Source organism: Coffea arabica, chromosome 9c (assembly GCF_036785885.1).
Source record: "Coffea arabica cultivar ET-39 chromosome 9c, Coffea Arabica ET-39 HiFi, whole genome shotgun sequence".
Taxonomy (NCBI): domain Eukaryota; kingdom Viridiplantae; phylum Streptophyta; class Magnoliopsida; order Gentianales; family Rubiaceae; genus Coffea; species Coffea arabica.
In genome coordinates this window covers 36491260-36510926 of record NC_092326.1, presented here as the reverse complement: position 1 = coordinate 36510926, position 19667 = coordinate 36491260, and the positions used below count along the sequence as shown (strand labels likewise).

Genomic DNA, 19667 nt, shown 5'->3' with positions numbered 1-19667 from the left:
TGCTTAGTTATAAGTTGCTTGTATTTATCTTACAATTGTGGGATTTAACTTAAATCTCATAAAAAATGATTCAATTCATTTATCAAAATTGAGTCTCTCACCTTTCCCTATACAAGGCCTCAATCTTCTGAGGAAGTTAAACTATTTCTCCAATTATTCCAACGGAACAAGCTCCGGAATTTTGATGCTAGTGGCCATGATGGCTCATGCTCTATTAGTTTCCAGAAGAAAAAAAATTTGTCTGAAACTGTTGCGGTTTTCATTTGTTTGAAAAAAGAAGAAGAAGAAGAATCCTTTTGTTGTTCTTAAATACTTGGATGTTCATTTTACCTTTACATCAATCAAAATATTACCACCTTGCACCCAAATTTTGGGTAACCCTGAATGTGATTAGTATAAGATTCAGTTTAAATCCTATAATACACTTGAAGACAATAGTTACCCCAGGATTATAAAATGTTAATCTACTCTGAACCAGGCATATGGGATTATTGCTAGAACAAGTCTTTTGCAGAAGTGTCATCCCATTTCACAGAGACTCACCTCCTCCAAGATTATTATCCATGAAACAGCCAAGATCATTGATAGTAAAGCATTTCACAGCATTTTATTAAACAGAGAGAAGCAAGCCCAGTAACAGGTGTATCCATGAATATGTAAAGAATTTCTGTACATTTCTGCACAACAGGACGCATAGTTGGAAAGTTCGGGTGGTCATGACAAGCGCAACATGATAAGGATATTGAACTGGAACATACATTTATCCCTTGACAAGCAACACAAATTCTAAGAACAACAAGAAGAATTGGCCACTCTGTCTGCTGGTCTATCCATGAGAACCATGCCAGACGGATTTGCAGCGGGCTGCAGGCGAGGCAATCTCTTGGCTGCAGATGCACGAAAAAAAGCTAGTTATCAATCAGAAGGTAACAAAGAGAATGGAGTACTCGAAGAAGAGGAGATCCCTAGGATACTTTTCGTAGTCGATAACAGATTCAGCCCAAATATGCAGGAAAAAGTAATCAAACATCTTTGGCCAATACAATACATATTGCCTAATATGGTGACATAGTTTTATTTTCAAAAAGTTCCATTTTCAAAAAGTCTCTTACAATTTAAAATACACACACACACACACACATATTCAGGGGTTTAATTTGTGTTCTCTCTCAGGTTTATCACATGTTGGCTTCTCTTTTTGGAGATATTTCATATCATAAGGTAACCAAGCATGACATCTGTATTAAGTTTCATTAGCAAGTTCCTGGAATCATCTAATCAACACCTAAAATACTAAATTTTGCTATCCTCAGTCCCTGAGTCTGTGCCATAGAGAATTTCACTATATATTTAGAAAGAGAGGGAGAGAGAGAGAGAGTAAAACATTTGCATCATACAGCCACAAGTCCGTGATGCATCCAAGTTTTTCCCTAATCACTATATGCTTAGAAAGTTTACCATCTAAAACTCCATACCTATTTCATAGAAAATATCATTGACGTTGGTTGCAGCTTTTGCTGATGTTTCCATAAAGAAAAGCCCATTCTCCTGTGCATACGCTTGAGCTTCCTGCAACATGAAATCCCATTCTAAAAGTAAATGCAAGCGTTATCATTGAACTCAAGTTTGTAAAGTAATATTCTCCCTGCTGTTTACTTCTCGGTTTTGAACCATATTCTTTAAGGACTTTGCTGTTAGTGGTGAAAAGGAATGTTTTAAGATCAGAATTGTGTAGTACAATTTCAAAGTTGTTTCACTAATTTTCGAACTCTAAATCAACCTCTTTAATATCCATGCATTCTGATTCATAACCTGCTTGTCAATTCCACAAAACCAATTTCACATGTCTACAAGATATGGTTCAAGTCAATATAGCTGATAACACATAATCAGCCACCCATTTAAGTTCTCTTCTTCAACTATGTCTTGCTATACAACACTCCAGAGAAACATTTCTGCTTTTTCATCATAGCAAATAGCATAATGGAATATAGGGTTCCATCCTGGTCGCTTAACTTTTATAAAGCTACTTAACATTCTCTCCTGAAAATGTTGTTTAAAACCTAACTCTGTCCTGGAAGTTTAGAAAAGCAATGTTGTTTAAAAGAACCGTGTATGGTTTATTGATTTACTAATTTTAAGAAACAACCATCTTTCAGCTCAGAAAAAGCTTAACACAGTGGATATAGGCAGATAGGGCTGCATAAATACTGTTCTAGACAAGCTCAAAGACAACTGTAGTCAACTTCTTTAAGAAAAATGAAAAGGCACTAGACTTTGTTAAAATATGTTTGACAGTACCCATTTCAACCTCAACTCTTTGAGGATCTGTTTGAGAGCACCTATTTAATTAAATGCCTCTCAAGTTACATTATACCAAATTCAATAGAGGTACATGCAAGAGTCCTGTCCATCCGATACAAACTTGCAATTGTTTATGATTTCACAATCTACATTGATGAAACCTATCTCTAGGGTACTATTGTCAGGTCATTCCAGTAAATATTAAAGAATTACTCTTTTTTCAGCCTTTTATCAAAGACAATTAAGTCATTGAGATTCCCACAGCGTAAAAGTTTCTCACAGTCAGACCTCAATGATTCCGTCAATAAACAATAGAATCACAAAGTATTGCAAGAAACCGCATTGGTAGTGGAAAATAAAGACACTTGCCTCTGTAGTCACCTTCCTTGAATCTGCTAAGTCTGCTTTATTCCCAGCTAGAGCCATCACCATGTTTGAGTTGCCTTTTCAATCAGAATAAGGAAACAAAGATTATTCCATTCAAAAAACAAAATTTAATCAAATACACAAATCTAAAATGACAAGACGATGATAAAAGGGAATGACTTTGAACATAAACAAGGTATTCTTGTAAATCATCAAGACTAAAATGGAACCCTGGTAATCAGGTCAAATTCCTAAAAAGTAGCCAATAGATAAAAAATCACCCAGTCTAAATTGTCATAACTAGTAAAAGCAGGAATATATTGGTGTCAACTGCATGGGAACTAACTGAACTAATTTATGAACCCAAACCTGACCTGTTTTATTATACATGACAATTTACTCCAGAATCACCCCTAATCTGACCTTATTCACAAACAGGTTCCAAAACATATCTTGTTTAACCCGTTTAACGAAACAAATCTACGTGGCAACCGTCAAGCAAGACCACTATAACTAGATTATCTATAATCAGGTCAATCCATAGAATCATCTAATTCTTTCTTAACGGCCCAATCAAAGATGAAGATCAAGCATTTAAAAAGAATAATAAGATTAAGCTGAGATATCAGGGACAATATCAAAATTCTTACAGTATTACAACTTATATCCACCAAAATGACATCTTTTTCTTTCTAAATCAAACTAGTTCATTCAACTACTTGCGCAAATCTTAAATGGGTAAAAGTTATAAAGAAGTTGAATCAGATCAAACAGGCATTTTGAGTTGACTTGAACGTTCAAACAAATAAGATTCAAGTAGATAGTTTATCACTTTAACTGAAAACATATTTCTCAAAAATTTTGAGCACATTTATCCGATTTCACTTGAATAATATTACAGCATAACTTTATAGTTCTGATGTTGGACAATGGTTGAATTATCATTTCATGTCAAACATTGTCACTCCCACTCCAGTAGAAGCAATAATTCAACCAACAAGGGACTACAACACTAGCCAACTTAAAGCTGCATGTTACTAAAAGACTACTACTAAGAAGAAGAGAAATAGCATAACATGCAGGAACTACCTTGAGCTTGAAGCTCCAAGACCCACTTTTTTGCCCGTTCAAATGAAGCCTACAGAGAGAAGACTGTGTTATCACAAACCACATCGGATACAAGAGAACTAATTGAGCATTAAATGAAATATCTACAAGTATGACCAACCAAGCATCTCACAGTATAAAATAACTGTTACTAGAACAAATAGCCTGCTAGTAAGCAGATTTACAGGACTTCATAAGGATCAAGAAACAGAAATCCTGCAGAACAACTATATTTTGCAAATTTGTAAGATTCTAATGCAAGAAAACAGATAATGCTAGAACCATTGAAGCAACAGAACAGATAAGAAAACTTACTGGATTTGTTATATCGTATACAATTATGGCAGCAGCAGCTCCTCTGTAGTACATTGGAGCAAGACTGTGGTATCTCTCTTGCCCTGCTGTATCCCATATTTCAAACTTAACGGTTGCATCATTTACAGCCACAGTTTGTGAGAAAAAAGCAGCCCCTATAGTTGATTCCTATCATCATCACAGAAGTTGAATCAAGAGTTGATCAATTACAGTAACAAAGTTAAGATTTTTCACTATAGTTTAGAACTTGTTCTCTAAATTTGATACCAACCTGAAATTCAATAAACTGTCCCTTAACGAAACGCAACACTAAACTAGACTTTCCAGCTCCAACGTCTCCCAGAAGCACCTTACACATGCAAAACAAAGTAATATCCAGATAAACAAAAGTTCTGATCATGATGAAAAAGGCTTACTTTAAACATGCTCAGAAAATCGACAAAACGTTCAACGGAACCTGTTCCAACTATTTGGCTATGCAATTATATTAGAGCTAAAGTTACCGAAAACCAAGACAACCAAGCATATCTAATTATAATGACTGAGAACAAGAAGCATAGGAGATCAACCATTAACCTAAGAAGTCTATGAATCAAAATGATTGATGCCGCAGCAGCAATGGTGATTTATCAAGTAATTAGAATGAAAAATAGCTCCCCTCCCCTCTCCCTCCCAAAAAAAAATAAAAACAAAAACAAAAACCCATAAAAGAAAAAGTTAAGTATGAGAATCATAAAAATTTACACTCGCATGATCAACCAATGCAACGAAAAGGGGTTTTACAAATTTGACTTCAAAATCATGCAAAGGAAAACAACTAGACCAGCTAAACTCGATTGAGCATAAATCGATACCTAAATCTTCAAACACAATTGCTCAAAAAAAAGGGCAAAGATATAAAATCGAATTTAAACGTATACCATGATCAGAAGTCAATTTCATTGGAAATTCAAAGCAAGAAATCAAAATTATGGTGAATACAAAGCAGCCCAGATGAAGAATCTTATTCATAGTACAAAGAAAATGAATTTCACAAAAAATAAAAGAATATACAGACCAGCTTGGCGTTGATGCTTTTGTTTCCACTTGAGGCCATGTCGAATCTGAGGAAAAAAGGAACAAACCCAAGAAAATAAACAATTTATGTACAACAAGATTTTATTTCCGTCTCAGGATGGAACTATGAATAGTTTCGATCAGAAATTTTTCCTTTTTCTAGTTGACGAAGAGAAGAAAAGAGGCCGGCTGGCTGGGCTGGGCTGGGTCGGGCGGGCTATGGGGGTTGTTGGGTTGTTTACTTCCGCTGACGCTAAGGTATAACTGCATAACGGAGAAAGAGTAGACCGCTGTCTCAACAGTAACACAGGGATTTGACTTTGTCTTCTAGAATTTGCCCCAGATTACTATAAAGTTTAAATAAACATAGAGATTTCTTACGTACTTTAGTTTACAACCTCCTTAATGAACTTTGAGGTCTAAAGAAGGTACTGCCTAATGTCTTGTTTTTATAAGATTAAATTAAAAATGATGAATACAAATGACTTACAACTCAACAATATTAGATTTACTATTAAACCAATACCTTATTTGATAATTATTATCTAGTGTTAAGATAAAAAAATTCATTTTTAATTCTCAATGTTTAGTCCCTGTGTGGTTTTAGTCCTTAAAGTTTTGGAAAAAGCAAATCTGATCCTCAATGTTGACAGTATCAGTCAGGTGCAGTCACATGTTTGTTGAATACATTAATAAAGAAGAAAAAAAAGGCGGTAGCCTTGAATAATAAGAATAACTCATGTAATAGCACGTTAGTAATTGATTAACGAAGAAACAAAGGAAAAAAAAAAAGAAAATTTGTTAATCTGCACAAAAAAAATTGAGTATTACTATTGTTTGCTTGAGAGCATGGGGGATAGAGTGTGAAAATGAGTTTAGGATAGATGAATTAGGTGCTTTGATTAGTTTTAATTTTTCAGTATAAAATTTTCCTTCTTTTCACTAGTTAATTAGTTAGCAAGTGATTTACTTCTTAATTTTTTTATTTAAATTTTAAGCTACTAGTTTGCTTCTTTATTTTGAAATTTAATTTAACAAACATAATGACTAGAGGTGATTAAATTATATTAGTAATTGGAAATTTTTTTTCATATTTCTAAATCTAATTTAAATCATAGTTATTAAACCCAATCATGTTTGATGGTTCAATCAGTTAATCCGATGAATCGACTAACCTGATGAATCGATCAATTAATCGAGTTGGGTTTCTAATATGATCGGATAAGGACAAGACCCATTGACTTGTAAATAAATCAGTGGCTAAACTAGAATGAACCACGAACCCAGCCAATTTTGTAAAAAAATCGAAACTCGATTAGGCCCAATGGTTCAATTGGTTAACTCGATGAACTGATCAATTAACTGAGCTAGGTCTCTAATCTGATTAGATAAGAATAAGACCCGTTGACTTGTTAACAAATCGGTGGTTGAACCAGAACAAACCAAGAACCCAGCGTCGTTTGTTAAAAACCGGGTAGCATTAGTTTTTGTAGGAAAAATTTTAATAGGATGCTAGCATGGTTCAAAACTTGAGGCCTTATGCATATACCTAGAGAGCACTTATCATTGGGCCAGTAGCCCGCATGTATGTAGGGTAGACTTACCACTGGGTCACTAACCTACATGTTAGTTGATGGTTCTTTTTACATTATATGAACATTAGTCAACTCTTTCTTTTTTCTTTTTCATTTCTGTAAATTTGAAATCTTTTAATAAAACTCATTACTCCTCAGACTATATAGGTTATGAAATGGATTTTAAAGATAACACATTACACAATTCGTTTTAAATACAAATATTATTGTTTCTAATAATCTTTTGCACTTAAACTTCGTATAATGAACTAGATAATTACACCAAACAAGGATAAAATTATAAAGGTTGGAGGATTACAAATTGAATAAAGGTTTTATTGATTCTTATAAGAATTAATTATTCTACAACGAATTAACTTAAATGAGCATTTGCTATGTCATAGCTTATTAATGTTTATACCATATATATACTTCATTAAAAATTATGAAATATGATATTTAAATATATTTAGTGATCCATCTGCTCAATCACTCATCCACCGATCAAGCCAGTAATCCGTTAACCCACCTTCTTTGCTAGATTCCTCTCTGTGCTGAGTTTATAGCTATGCTCTAAATTGGATATATTGGGACCACATTTGCTCTTGTCAAAATTTTAAAGACTAAAACTGCACATATGTACTAAACATTAAGGACCAAATTTGTTTTTGTCAACATTTTAAAGACTAAAATTCCATTAATAACTAACATTAAGAACCGAAACTGCACGTCTCCCTAACGTTAAAGAAACGCATATATAGACCCCACCTCCACATATACATGGTGGGTAGAGGTGTCAAAATGGGCGATTTTGGCGGGTTTGATTTAGTTAAAATGGGTAATGGGTATAAGTGAATCAACCTATTTAGACCCATTTAATTAAATGAGTATAAATGAGTAAGTTAAAATATGAATTGGATAACCCAATTACCCATTTATAACTCATTTATTTTAACTTTTTGTAAACTCATTTAAATTCATTTTTGCAAACTAAGTTATCAATTTATACTACCCTTTGCACCAATTATTAGTTTTAAATATTTACTTATAATGCTTAATAAGTTTAATTACCAATTTTTTTTCATCCGTACTCTATGTCACAAAATTACATATTATTTAATAATTGAACAATAAGAATATAAAATTTTGAACTAAGTACTATAAAAGTTAACATAAAAACTTAATTCAAAAATTTTGAACCCCTAGCAATTTTTTTGTGTGTAATTTTAAACTTTCATTTTAGAAAGATAGGAAAAGAGGATAAAACTTGTTATAAATTGGTAATACTGAAAAATGAGCAAGTTAACTAACTAAGAGAAAATAAAATGATAAGATAAAACCAACAAATAATAATAATATTGAAACAAAAGTAGTTAACATCATGACAAAATGAAAAATCTAAAAAAAATGGGTGGGGGAAGAGAGGAAGCATTTGGATAGAGTATTATTTGAAATATTGTTTGGAATAATTACTGTAGCATTTTTTGTGATGTGATGTATGTGAGATAAAAAGTTGATTGGAAATATAAAAAGGTGTATTGGGAAATGTGTTTATGATGCAAGCGAAATATTATTTGGAATAATATGTGTATCCAAACACTCCTATTTTAAATGAGTTAATTGGATTTGATGGGTTACCCAATAATACACATTTAATAAATAGATATTATTAGATAACCCATTTATACCCATTTGCAAAAATTTTAAATACCTATACCCATCCATTCATAGGCGAGTATGGGTAAATTTAACCAAATGGATTTGTTTGCCACCTATAGTGGTGGGCACACTATCGGCAACGGAAATTGAACCCTAATTTAAAGAACCGAATAGGAATGAGTCCCAAACATCAAAAACACATTCCAACATTTTTTTTTTTTTGAAAGAAAAACACATTCCAACATTGAAACATGCAAAACAAGTTGACACCGACACTATGCATCCAGGACAAGGATCGGGTACCTTCTGCCTAATGCGTCCTTGTAAGTTGAGTTGTACGCTGCAGCAAAAGAGTTGAGTCCTTGCCATACAATTTTACAACCCTCCCACTCTTGTACCATGTTTATCACATAGGGCCATCTAACCAAATATCATACCAACACTCGTCTATTGTAGATCTACTAAAAAAAATAAGGGGTTTGCTTGGTTTACCATAATTTATAAAAATATTATTGAACTTACATGCTAAACACAATTTTTAAGTTTTTGCCGTTAAAAATTTAAAACACACCCGATTTAAAGCATCTCTTTTAAGAATTTTCTTTTTTCAGTGCAAGTGAAAGGACTTGAAACATTTTGTACTTGATTTACAATACATCACTTGATGGACTTAATAAATGCCTTGTTTGGATTGCATTTTTCTGGATGTTTTACAGAAAAATTACTGTAGCAATTTGATATATGTAAGAAAAAAAGGTGATAGAAAAATGAGTTTGCGGAAACGTAGCAATTTTTGTTTGAAAAATTGCTGTTCAAACAAGGCCTCAAGACAAGGCATTGAAATGTTTAGAAAAAAGGTAAAGATTAAACATCAATGCAGGCTCTACGTCTAGCCAATACACCAGAATGCTCTTCAGCACCTTTTAATGGCTTCTAATGATAAAAGTCAACTATATATCAGCTATTACTAGTCTACCATAGCATGTTAGGTCTATTTTGGATGTATTATTGGCTACTCAATCTATGCTTTGAACGAGCCAAATCTGAAAGTAGCCTCCTGTTTCAAACAATTCTTTAATGATAAGTGCCCTTTAATAATTGCATGTAGTTTTCAAGAATTTCCTAATCGGCTAACCACCAAGTCACCATAAAAGCCTAGAACATGAAGCTTCCATTCTCATATTTTTGGATTCTTGGTTTTCTTTTTTTGGCCCTGATCTAGTTTCCTTTGGTTGTTTGAGTTGTGCTATTTGTTAATATCAATTCTTGAGCAATTAGTTCTCAAATAACTCAGATTAAGTAATCTAGAGACAAGACACAATTGCAATTCACATGTCATTAAGTTCATGTTAGTCCACACGGTTTGAGAAGAAAGATTAATTTCGAAGGATCACAATTAACCAGTAATTAATGAAATACATGAAACAATTTGAATACTAGCACTCAAAAAACCCTAGGTTGGCAAATTCTAAAAACTTATTCATCATATTCAATTTTTCGTTCTAGTATAGCAAGCGAAAGTTAAATTTCGGTCAAAGAGATTCATGATCATGTCCAATATGAAGATTCAAGTTCTACATACACTGAAACTCATTATTATGTTATAGGAAGTCATACATGCATGGAAGTTTCTGTAATCTTGTTTCTGTGTATTCAGAAACTATTGCTACAGGAGATCAGAAAACTCTGAATCCATGCAAATGGGAATTACAAATGGGGCATTTTTACTGCAATAGCATGATAGATAGAACATGCCCCTTCCCTATAAATTTAGGATAAATAAGTTATACGATAATTGTCGTGTTCGAAAAAAAAAAAAAAACACGATAGATAGAACTAAGAGTTGCAAGGAGAAAACCTTTTCAGCCTTGGGATGTTGGACTTAATAGTAGATGGTACTATATGTATCTCGGGATGCAATCCAGAGATTGCATGCCCATATATGCAAGCCAAAAAGCATTCAGGAAAGGGGATTGGTATTATTTTCCTAGTTGAAAGCTCCATTTGGAATAAATCAATCAGAAAGATAGTTCTTTTCTCGTTGAAAATTTCGATTGAATCCAATTTATTGCAACTAGATGTTTTACAGTCAAGTTTGAATTTGATTTGTTGGTAAAGGAAGTCTGGATATTCAACACTCGTTTTCAAAGTACCAAAGTTTAACGTAGTCAATAAGCATTAATGAGGTGATTAAAGTCAAGACACTTTGCAGGGTTAGCTCTACTTGAATCATATTTTGGGTCAATTGCACCGTAGTTTACTAAACCTTTTTAAGATCTTATTTAATCTACTTTATCTTTTTTTTAGCATCAATTAACTCACTAAACTCCTAAAATGATTCATTTTGACCATTCCATCTAATAAATTGGTTAATTAACGTGGAATTTGCTGTACATGACATGCACATCATATCTACGATATATTTTTTTGCATTTCACTTAGTAACTCATGATGAACATAACTCGAGGTTACTTTTTACCATCTTCTACAAGTGATTAACTTTCTTTTTAGGCTTTTTTTTTCTTATTATGTACAAAACCAACCATAATTACATTTAAATCATCATATCCACCCAACAAACATATATTTGACATGAATCAAATTCAATTCCATCAAAAGATCAACATTTTTCTAGCAAATTTTAACTTGTGTAAAACCTAAAACTGTTGGGTTAATTATGCCTGTCAAATATGTATAAAAATACCGAAGGGAGAAATAAATTTAGTAAATGATAACTGTGTCTGTGTTTGCGGTGAAAACAAGAGCAAGAAGAGACGTTTTCGGTTGCTAGACAATGAACATGTGTTTTGAGAATTATAGTCAAGTCCCCCAAAGTTTTCTTCTCTTGTACTTTTATCCCCAATATTCCATAGTTTTACAATTTAGATCCATTGTGTAGTCTAATTTTATTCCAGTGAAATGTCAATGGAGCCTTGACGTTTGTAGCAAATGCCTCATGTGTGTCACATATTGCTTGATTTAATTGATTTTATTAGATGAAGTGGTCGAAATTGAGCAATTTCAAGAGTCTAACGGGTTATTTGACACAAAAAAGAAGTATAGTGAGCTAGATGAAATTTTGAAAATATTTGGTGACTTACAACACACTTTACCATATATTTATCAACATAATACAAATTTAATAAGCATGCACGAATAGAGAAAAGGTGATTAGACAATTTATTGGAAAATTTTTCATTAGAAAATATATGGAGAAATGCAAATACAAAGCAGCACACACAATTTTTGGAGTACTTCCTGTGATCAAAACTCTTACACACCCAATTAAAAAAGACAATTTTAATTGCTTGCTTGTGTCTACAGCCATCGAGGAAAGAAAAAGCAATAATGGTTAACTAACCTTGTACTTGACTCATCCAGCTAATTATTTCGTTCTTTTCAATAAATTTTTTTTTTGACAAGCGAGGCGCAGCCGCTACGTGAGAATATGCATTAAGTAAACTTCACCTCGTAAAATAAATTGTCAACCACATTAAAGGATAAGACGCACCGGACAAACCCTATACGACAAGTGAATGTCTTGGGAGAAGTTCAAATTCGGATTAGCATTTATTTTGGTATTTGGATTACCTAATCTTTCGCTAGCTTTCAACACTTAACTCTCCCATCAAAATCTTTTTGTACCATATCAAGTATACTAATTATTAATGAATTCTGTTATTTCAGCATACAATCATAGGGTTATATTTTAGCTAAAAAACTCGATTTCAAGAAGAATTTTCTTGGACTTCAACTCGGCTCGAGCTCAAGCATCAAACTGAGCTACTTAATGTGAGTGGTTAATCATGTTTGAGAGTGGGCTCGACTTTTTTGCACCCTAAACTTGTTTAGATTGCTAATTTTTGGATTAAAAATTTACGTTTATGTGAATATGTCTTTCACATATTTTTCAATCACCTTCATATCGTACAATTGACGACAAAAAAAAAAAAAAAAAAAAAGAAAGAAGAAAGCAGAAAACATCACACAACACAGCACACACGACCTACACAAGCACAATGAGGCAAAACTCGAAAGTGTGGAATTTGCAATGAAAAAGGAGAAAATGGCTTGGATACCCCCTAAAGGAAAAGGTGCAGTAACTGAGTTCCTTTTTGTCAGAAAAGGTAAACTAGGGCTTACAAGATTGGAGCCAGTATTAACTCCTCTCTTCAGTCCTGTGATGGGAAAGGGAAAGCACAACCTTTTCATTGCACAGCCTTCACAAGACTGACACCAATAATAACACATAAATGGCCACTTCGTAATGGTAGTCCTGCCTGGCCAACCCCAGAGATCATTGACTGGATCCCTTTGACCAGTCTTTGGGGCTTTGCCATCCCACCCACACACATGTTGCTCAGAACTTCTCGTCAGTAGCATAAAATTCCATATCAATATACTGTTTATACATCATCACTTCACTTAGAATTTTTTCTTCTTTTCTTTCTTTTTCTTTCTTTCTTGTTTCACTTTATCATCAAATAGCTTATCTTATCTTATAAATTGGTTACTTCTGGACACACAAAACATTAATGGGAATATTGTTGGTAACTTTAATTCACTAATCAGTTTGATGAACGTTTTTACCAATTGACTTTCTCCACATATGCAATTAGTGTTGCATAGGTGCCTAGAGAAATTGCCAACATTGGGTTGCCATTTTCTTGCCTGGTAGACTTTGGCTCTATCCAGACCAATTTTGATCTTGTATACCAAAGCAACATGTTACTGATATTCATTTTGTATAGCAAAACAACATGTTGGTAAATATGTCTAGAGATTGTGGAAACTTATTATAAACTCACCCAAAAAAAAAAAAAGAAAGAAATCAACCCCAAAAGAATGGCTTGCTTAGTTTCATTCATGAATATTTTTACAATAACACCCAAGTCTATGTAATCAAGTTACATATATGGCCATCAATTTGATCAAAACTATGTACAAACCAATTAGATAATCTTAATAATGTCTCTCTCCCTCTTTCTTGCTCCCTATGCAATTAAATACTCTATCTTGATGATGAAATATTAATTGATGTTCAATTAAATATAAGCTAGTGTAACTATTTTGGAGTTGATTGGGTTTTGTGAGAAGCCAAAGCAAGAATAGAATTGGCAAGTTTGTTTACTGCATCAACCAGTCCATTAATGCCTTGTCTACTGATCTCAGCCTTTGATTCCTCAATTTGCAATCTTCTCTCATGCAAGCTCAATAGTTCTCTGTGCCTTCTTTCTTCTCTTTCCTCACAAGCTTGGATGGTTTCTGCTATCACAGAAGCACTCCTAGAAATTGCAGTGCCAACTTCATGTGATTCGCTACCACTTGCTCCCCCACTGGTCCCTTCCCCTCTTCTTCTCCTCTTTGCTGGTGAGTCTGAATGCTCACTCGTATCAGAATCTGACTATCACATGTCAAAAACATAAGCATTTCCAAACCACTGGATTGATACTAGTATTTCTAACTTAAGGTAGTTAATTGCATTCACTACGTTAACCTCCAAGAATTACTAAGTTTAGGATGGTGAAAACAACATTTGATAATGTAATGTTAATTTATCACTTCCCCTTGTTACACATAGAAAACCATGGAAAGAAACATAAATGAAAATCGAATAATGCTATTCAACAGGGGCTGTTTCATTCAATATTTGTTCATTAATTAGATCATAGGAAAAAAGTGAACTTCTAATTAATCAACCTCTCTACATAGCAGCACATGATAACTATCCTAAAGTGATCAGGAAAAATGGTAAAAATCTGTAAGATGGAATTCCATTAAAACGGGATTGAGCTATTCATAGGCAACGGTATAATTCTAATAAACCCCCCCCCCTCCCCCTTCCCTCCATTGCAACACTACAAAATAAACAGGATAATGCACACATGTGATCAGAAAGAAATGGTAAAGTTACTAACATGGAATGCCATTAAAACATGCTAATTACCAATGGCAAGAGAGAAAAAACCTGATTTAACTATCATTATTGGCAAATGCAGTTCGGAACTTAAAAGTGGTCCCTTGACAAAAGGACTATGAAAAATGTGTATACTTTGGTGTGTGTGAAAGAAAGGGGAAAAGAGTGGGAGGAAGGAAGGAAGAATACCTACTGTGGGCAACTGCTGAGAAAATGGATGAGTGTGGGGATGTTGTTGTTGTTGTTGAACTGGTGTTTGAGCCACTACAGGAGGGGGAAGTGGCAATGCTGAAACTGGAGGTGAGATGGGAAGATGTTGCATTGAAGGAGGCAATGAAGAAGGCTGACCTACAAGAGCAGCAGCTGAAGAAGGCGGCACATTGGGAATAGAAGCAGTAGTCCCACCGGCACCAACAAGACCAACCACTGATCCCCTTTGAACTTTTCTCTCCACTACCTCAACCAATGCATCATATATCTGAGGCAACAAATTTGATGGCAAGTTGTTAGCTTTCCTCTCATTTTTCTCCAGCTTCCAATACGATTTTTCATCTGATCTTTCTCTTTCCGAAGACGATTCTCCAATAGTAATAAGCTGCTTCTGATGATCAGCCAATCTCCTCTCATATTCTCTTACTTTCTTGAAATCCCTCATGAGATTATCCCACTTGTCATTGCACTGGTTTTGGCTTCTCAAGCAACCATTCCTCCAGCAATAGTCCTCTACCCATTTCCATCTCAGCTCAGCTGGTTTTCCTCCTGGTTTTTCACCACCAACACTGTCACCTTGCCTCTTCATTCTTCTCTCATCATCCATCCTCTTTGCCTCTATAAGAACCATTGTCTCTTGGACTGTCCAGTTCCCTTTCCTGTAGTCTCTCAGCACATTATTACCACCTTGATTAGCCATCACTATATGCATGAAAAAGACCAACAACAAAGCATTGAGAGAAAGAGAGAGAGATAAAAGAAAAAGATAGACAGTAATATGAAATATCTCAGTACTACTCTGTGGAAGAGGTGAAACTGAAAAGATAGAGGCCCTTTATATCTCACTTTTTTCTTTCTCCCCTCTTTCTTTGTGGTACTGTACAGGATGTTTGATCTTGATGGAATGGAAACTTTAAAGTTCCGACAATAAAAGAGTTGATCAGAATGCTAATATGGGCAAAAGGGTCAAATGGGGTGAACCAAAACCAGCCAAACATGGACATAGGATTTTGGTTAAGTTTTCTTGGTTGCAAAAAATTTGCATGTTTGAACAAACCTTCATGCTATAGTTATGATATGGCTTATTGGCTCTTGCATAGCTGCATAAGCTAATGATGATGAGTATACCATAAACTATAAAGCTAAGCTAAGATGTTGCCTGTAATCCCACTATCTTGTTCCAACTTTCTTTAAATTTGGCTGGACATCTTTTATTGAACTTTGGTATCTGTTGCAAGGCTCTGCAAGAGTCCACTCCACCCCCTTAAAATCTTCAAATATCTTGAAAGCTTAAAGTTGAAATCTAAAACTACTGATTCAATCCACTACTCCCCTGCTTGGAGCGCTGGGACAGAAAGGGAGAGAGAAAGAGAAGTTTTGTAGGGGTAGAATGCATACCATTATAAGAAAAGGCCAAAAGAATCCATTCAACCTGACATATCCACAACCCCCAAAAACTTTCACAGAGAGAGAGAGAGAGACGGTGAGAGATGGAGAGAGAGAGGGAAGAAGGGCAATTGCTGCCTGCATGGGAGAGACTCAGAATTCTTTTGAGTACCATCATCAAACACGTGGCCAAGCCAGCAGCAATCATAACCACCAGTCCAGTATGATGACTGTCTTTCAGAAAAGATGGGTGAATAATAAAGCCTAACGTAAAAATATTGTAGTACATTTTGGTATATTATTAAGGTTCATTCAGGTCTTCCACAAACCATGCAGCAATTATCATTGATATCACATTATAGTAGCAACGGTGTAGTATTAATGAAAGAATTTTGGGAATTGGAATAATCATCACCGTGTGACCTTTTTTGGAGTCTCTACCCCATGAACAAAAATTTTCTTCAACCTTTTGATTCAAGTTGTGCTAAATTATCCGTTTTGATTGTTATTTTTTTTGTGCAGTTTTTATTAAAAAATGCACTATAATGATCTAATATATATGAAATAAAACAGTGATTAAAAAATATAGTCACAAACAATATACAAAATTTTCTGATAGAAAATTGCAATCTATAATTATCTACATTTGGATTGTTATTTTTAGGAGTTTTTATATAAAAAAAAATGTACTGTAATGATATGATGTATGTAAAATAAAAAAATAATTAAAAAATATATTCAAGAAAAACGTAAAAATTTTTCTGCGAAAAATCACAATACAAACAAATATTTCTATGTACAATATTCTTTCTCCAATCAGAGAAAACTTGAAGGTTGTCTAGCAAAAGCAAAAAAATAGGCAATTTGGCTAAATTAGTAAGACTTGGGTTCCAGTTTCATGACAATCAGTAGTTACCAATATAAACAGTTGAAAAATGCTTAGTTATTATGACTTGTCTGGCCATAACATTTTTTCTTGCCAATTTTTTTTTTCAAAATAAAAATAATTTTCTCAAAGGTATATACGATGGAAACTAGGACAACTTGCCCATTGTCATTTCATATGGCCCGTTGAGATATATTAATTTCGATTAAGACTCTCTCTTTCTAACTTGTATTTATTGCTCGCATCTCGGCTTTATGAAGGCTGCCGCAACTCGCAAGATGCTATAATGCCCTTCTGGTTGGTACGGAGCTAAACACAACTGCAAAATTGCTTACCAAAAAGTTTTTTGGTTATAATTTCTAATTGTTTTCTGTATCCCAACCCTGCAATGAAGTGAGCGAGGACAATGTGGTGAATGTAGAATAACCACTTCATAAAAGCCCTTTTTTTTGGGTCCAAAGAAAAGAACCACTGAATGAAAAGTTAAAGGACAGTTGTTTGAATTACTATTTTTTGGAATTTTTGTTAAAAAAAAAAAGTATTATAGCAATTTGAGATATATAAGATGAAAAAATGATTGAAAATATATTCATGAAAAAAGTAAAAAGTTTTCGTTAGACAATGTTGAGTTTTCTTCATTTCCAAGTTCAATCAACTATGCCAAACCAAAACAAGCAAAATAAGGGTCTTACTTTTCTCCATCAGTAGAGCGAATTTTGTTGATGGAACCCTTGTGCAAAGAGACACATATTACATAAAGAGCATATTTGAAATCTAAAAAGCAGCTACTTTTGCGAATGATTTTGCAAACGCATGCCTGTTTGGATTGCTGTTTTTAGGAGTTTTTGTAAAAATAAAAAATGTATTGTGGTGATTTGAGATATGTGAAATAAAAAAAATAATTAAAAAATGTGTTCACGGAAAGTGTAAAATTTTTTTTTTTTTTGTGGAAAATCACTATCCAAACAAGAAAGAGAAGAAAACATAACCTAGTGAAGCCAAGGTAAATAATTCAAAGACAAAACTCTAGAAATCTAAGGAAAAGGAAAACAAAAAAAGCTTAGGAAATCTTTATTGGTTTAAATATTGTTAGGATTAATTTTTTCTACGTATACATTGTTAATGTTGGATAAATGACAATTACATGAAATTTAAATTTGCAATTTTTGCACACATACCATGGATCCAACGATAATGTTGTATATATTTTGTCAGTGTATATAAGATTTACTTATATTGTTATCCTTTTTTTTGAAGGAAAATTGATTTTATCCTTCTTATTCACGGGAAAAATTTATTTTTTGAATCTTACATACATCATAAATGTGCTACATTAAATAATAAAAATTTCAAATTATTTCCAATCCAAACGAAGTCAAAATAATTATAAGAAAGATAATCCTAATGTGTTTGGATTGGAGATTATTTAGAAAAAGTATTTGAAATAGCATTATAACATTTTTTGTGATATGATATACGTGAGATAAAAAAATAATTAAAAATATAAAAAATTGGTTGAAAAACATATTTACGACGCAAGTCAAACAATATTTTGAATAAAAATCCATATCCAACTATTAATGTTTCCTCGTACTATATGTATGGATGCATTTCGACTTGCTCTTGTTAGTCAATACTCCCCCAAAATTTGTCGTCTACAAGCTACTTTTTCCCAAATCTCATTTTCATTTTTAGAGCCATTTCATAAAGACAATGCACGATTGAAAGAAGAAACAAACTATCATCTACCCATGTGGTACCATACTGACCATTCAATTTAAAGCTGCTTAATAACTTCGTACGTGGTAAAGTAAAAGTATCATTAAAAAGACCTAGCTAGGGGAAATCTTCATTAAAAGAATGTATGAGAGTACTAAATATCATCCTAATCATTAGATTAGCTTCAAGAATGCTCGTGTCTCCCGTGCAAAAAGTTATTACCCTTTTAAAAAAGCTGTATAAGAAAAGTTTTTATATTTTTCGTGAACATATTTTCTATTTATCTTCTTATTTCATATATATCAAATAATTATGTATTTTTATATAAAAATTTAAAAAAAATAGCAATTCAAACTGGATCAAGGTCTCCACAAAGACTAAAATCACCCCGGATTTGCATTGAAATTATAATAATGCCATCCTTTCTTTTTTTGGGATCTCAAACTATATACACACCAACCCTAAACTAGGGAGTTGCAGGAGAAGGGGGACAATTTTGTCCTTTTGGGAAATATACAGACGCTAGTTTTGTCCCTCAAGGCACTAAAAGACTGGTGAGCCACGTCAGCGACCTTTTCCGACTTTTTATCTGCCAGCTAGGACATCACTAGGGCCCACAGCTGCAGAGCTTCTTTGACTGGCTTCTCGAGGTTTGACCAAGGGAGGACGGTTCACTGGGCCCCATCACTACCGCCTCTGACACGTCATTGTCGTTCTTAGTATTTGGACGCTAGCCTGCTGCATTTTGGGGTACAAAGACCAGGGCTGTTTTAGTAATTTCACAACCTGTCTTTGTATGTGGCCATCAATGTACTTGTTGGGCGCACCAGGCTCATTTATATGCAGAGTTAGTTGGAATTGAGAAGATCCGAGAAGATTATCGTACGAAATGGTCTGATATTCTAAAGGCATCGGCCTTCGCCCCAACCCCTTATGAGGGAGCAAGCAACAGACTTCAAAATTGTAACAACAGCGATAATAATAAGAATTAATCTTGAATAAAAAAAAAAATATATATATATATATACTATCATCATTGTATAGAAATTAATTTAAATTTAAATTTAAAATCTAAATTATATATATTAATATATATGTCATGCATGCAATCATAATAATGTATATAAAATTAACTTCTGATTATTTGGATTGTATATTATTTGAGATA

The 19667-nt window shown here is 33.6% G+C and overlaps 2 protein-coding genes across 6 annotated transcripts; both read right to left on the bottom strand.

The window, feature by feature from the left end:
- Positions 1–581: 581 nt before the first annotated feature.
- LOC113709103 (ras-related protein RABF2b) lies at positions 582–5366 on the bottom strand. The gene is made up of 7 exons (XM_072064966.1): positions 5150–5366; positions 4364–4441; positions 4093–4260; positions 3760–3808; positions 2670–2747; positions 1476–1565; positions 582–887 (listed from the first exon to the last, which is right to left on the bottom strand). Exons 1-7 carry the CDS (start codon positions 5186–5188, stop codon positions 787–789), a joined length of 603 nt encoding a protein of 200 aa, XP_071921067.1. The 5' UTR covers positions 5189–5366; the 3' UTR covers positions 582–786.
- Positions 5367–13214: 7848 nt separating this feature from the next.
- On the bottom strand, positions 13215–16014 carry LOC113708513 (uncharacterized). Of its 5 annotated transcripts, none has more exons than XM_027230974.2 (3): positions 15907–16014; positions 14488–15210; positions 13215–13781 (listed from the first exon to the last, which is right to left on the bottom strand). In XM_027230974.2, the coding sequence occupies exons 2-3, from the start codon at positions 15206–15208 to the stop codon at positions 13447–13449; spliced, it is 1056 nt and encodes a 351-aa protein (XP_027086775.1). In that variant the 5' UTR covers positions 15209–15210; positions 15907–16014; the 3' UTR covers positions 13215–13446. The 5 variants fall into 5 exon arrangements, with proteins under 5 accessions (XP_027086775.1, XP_027086776.1, XP_027086772.1 ...); XM_027230975.2 differs by having other exon boundaries at positions 14488–15167; positions 15907–15991; XM_027230971.2 differs by lacking the exon at positions 15907–16014 and having other exon boundaries at positions 14488–15888.
- Positions 16015–19667: the final 3653 nt, after the last annotated feature.

Excerpts from the sequence above, each read along its gene's own strand:
- LOC113708513 (XM_027230971.2), bottom strand. The coding sequence starts at position 15,220 with ATGCATATAGTGATGGCTAATCAAGGTGGTAATAATGTGCTGAGAGAC. Across the intron at positions 13,782-14,487 it reads TCAGCAGTTGCCCACAGTAG|ATTCTGATACGAGTGAGCAT; the intron begins GTATTCTTCCTT and ends TGTGATAGTCAG.
- LOC113709103 (XM_072064966.1), bottom strand. The coding sequence starts at position 5,188 with ATGGCCTCAAGTGGAAACAAAAGCATCAACGCCAAGCTG. Across the intron at positions 4,442-5,149 it reads AAAGCATCAACGCCAAGCTG|GTGCTTCTGGGAGACGTTGG; the intron begins GTCTGTATATTC and ends TGCATGTGTAAG. Across the intron at positions 888-1,475 it reads TGATATTTTCTATGAAATAG|CCAAGAGATTGCCTCGCCTG; the intron begins GTATGGAGTTTT and ends GTGCATCTGCAG.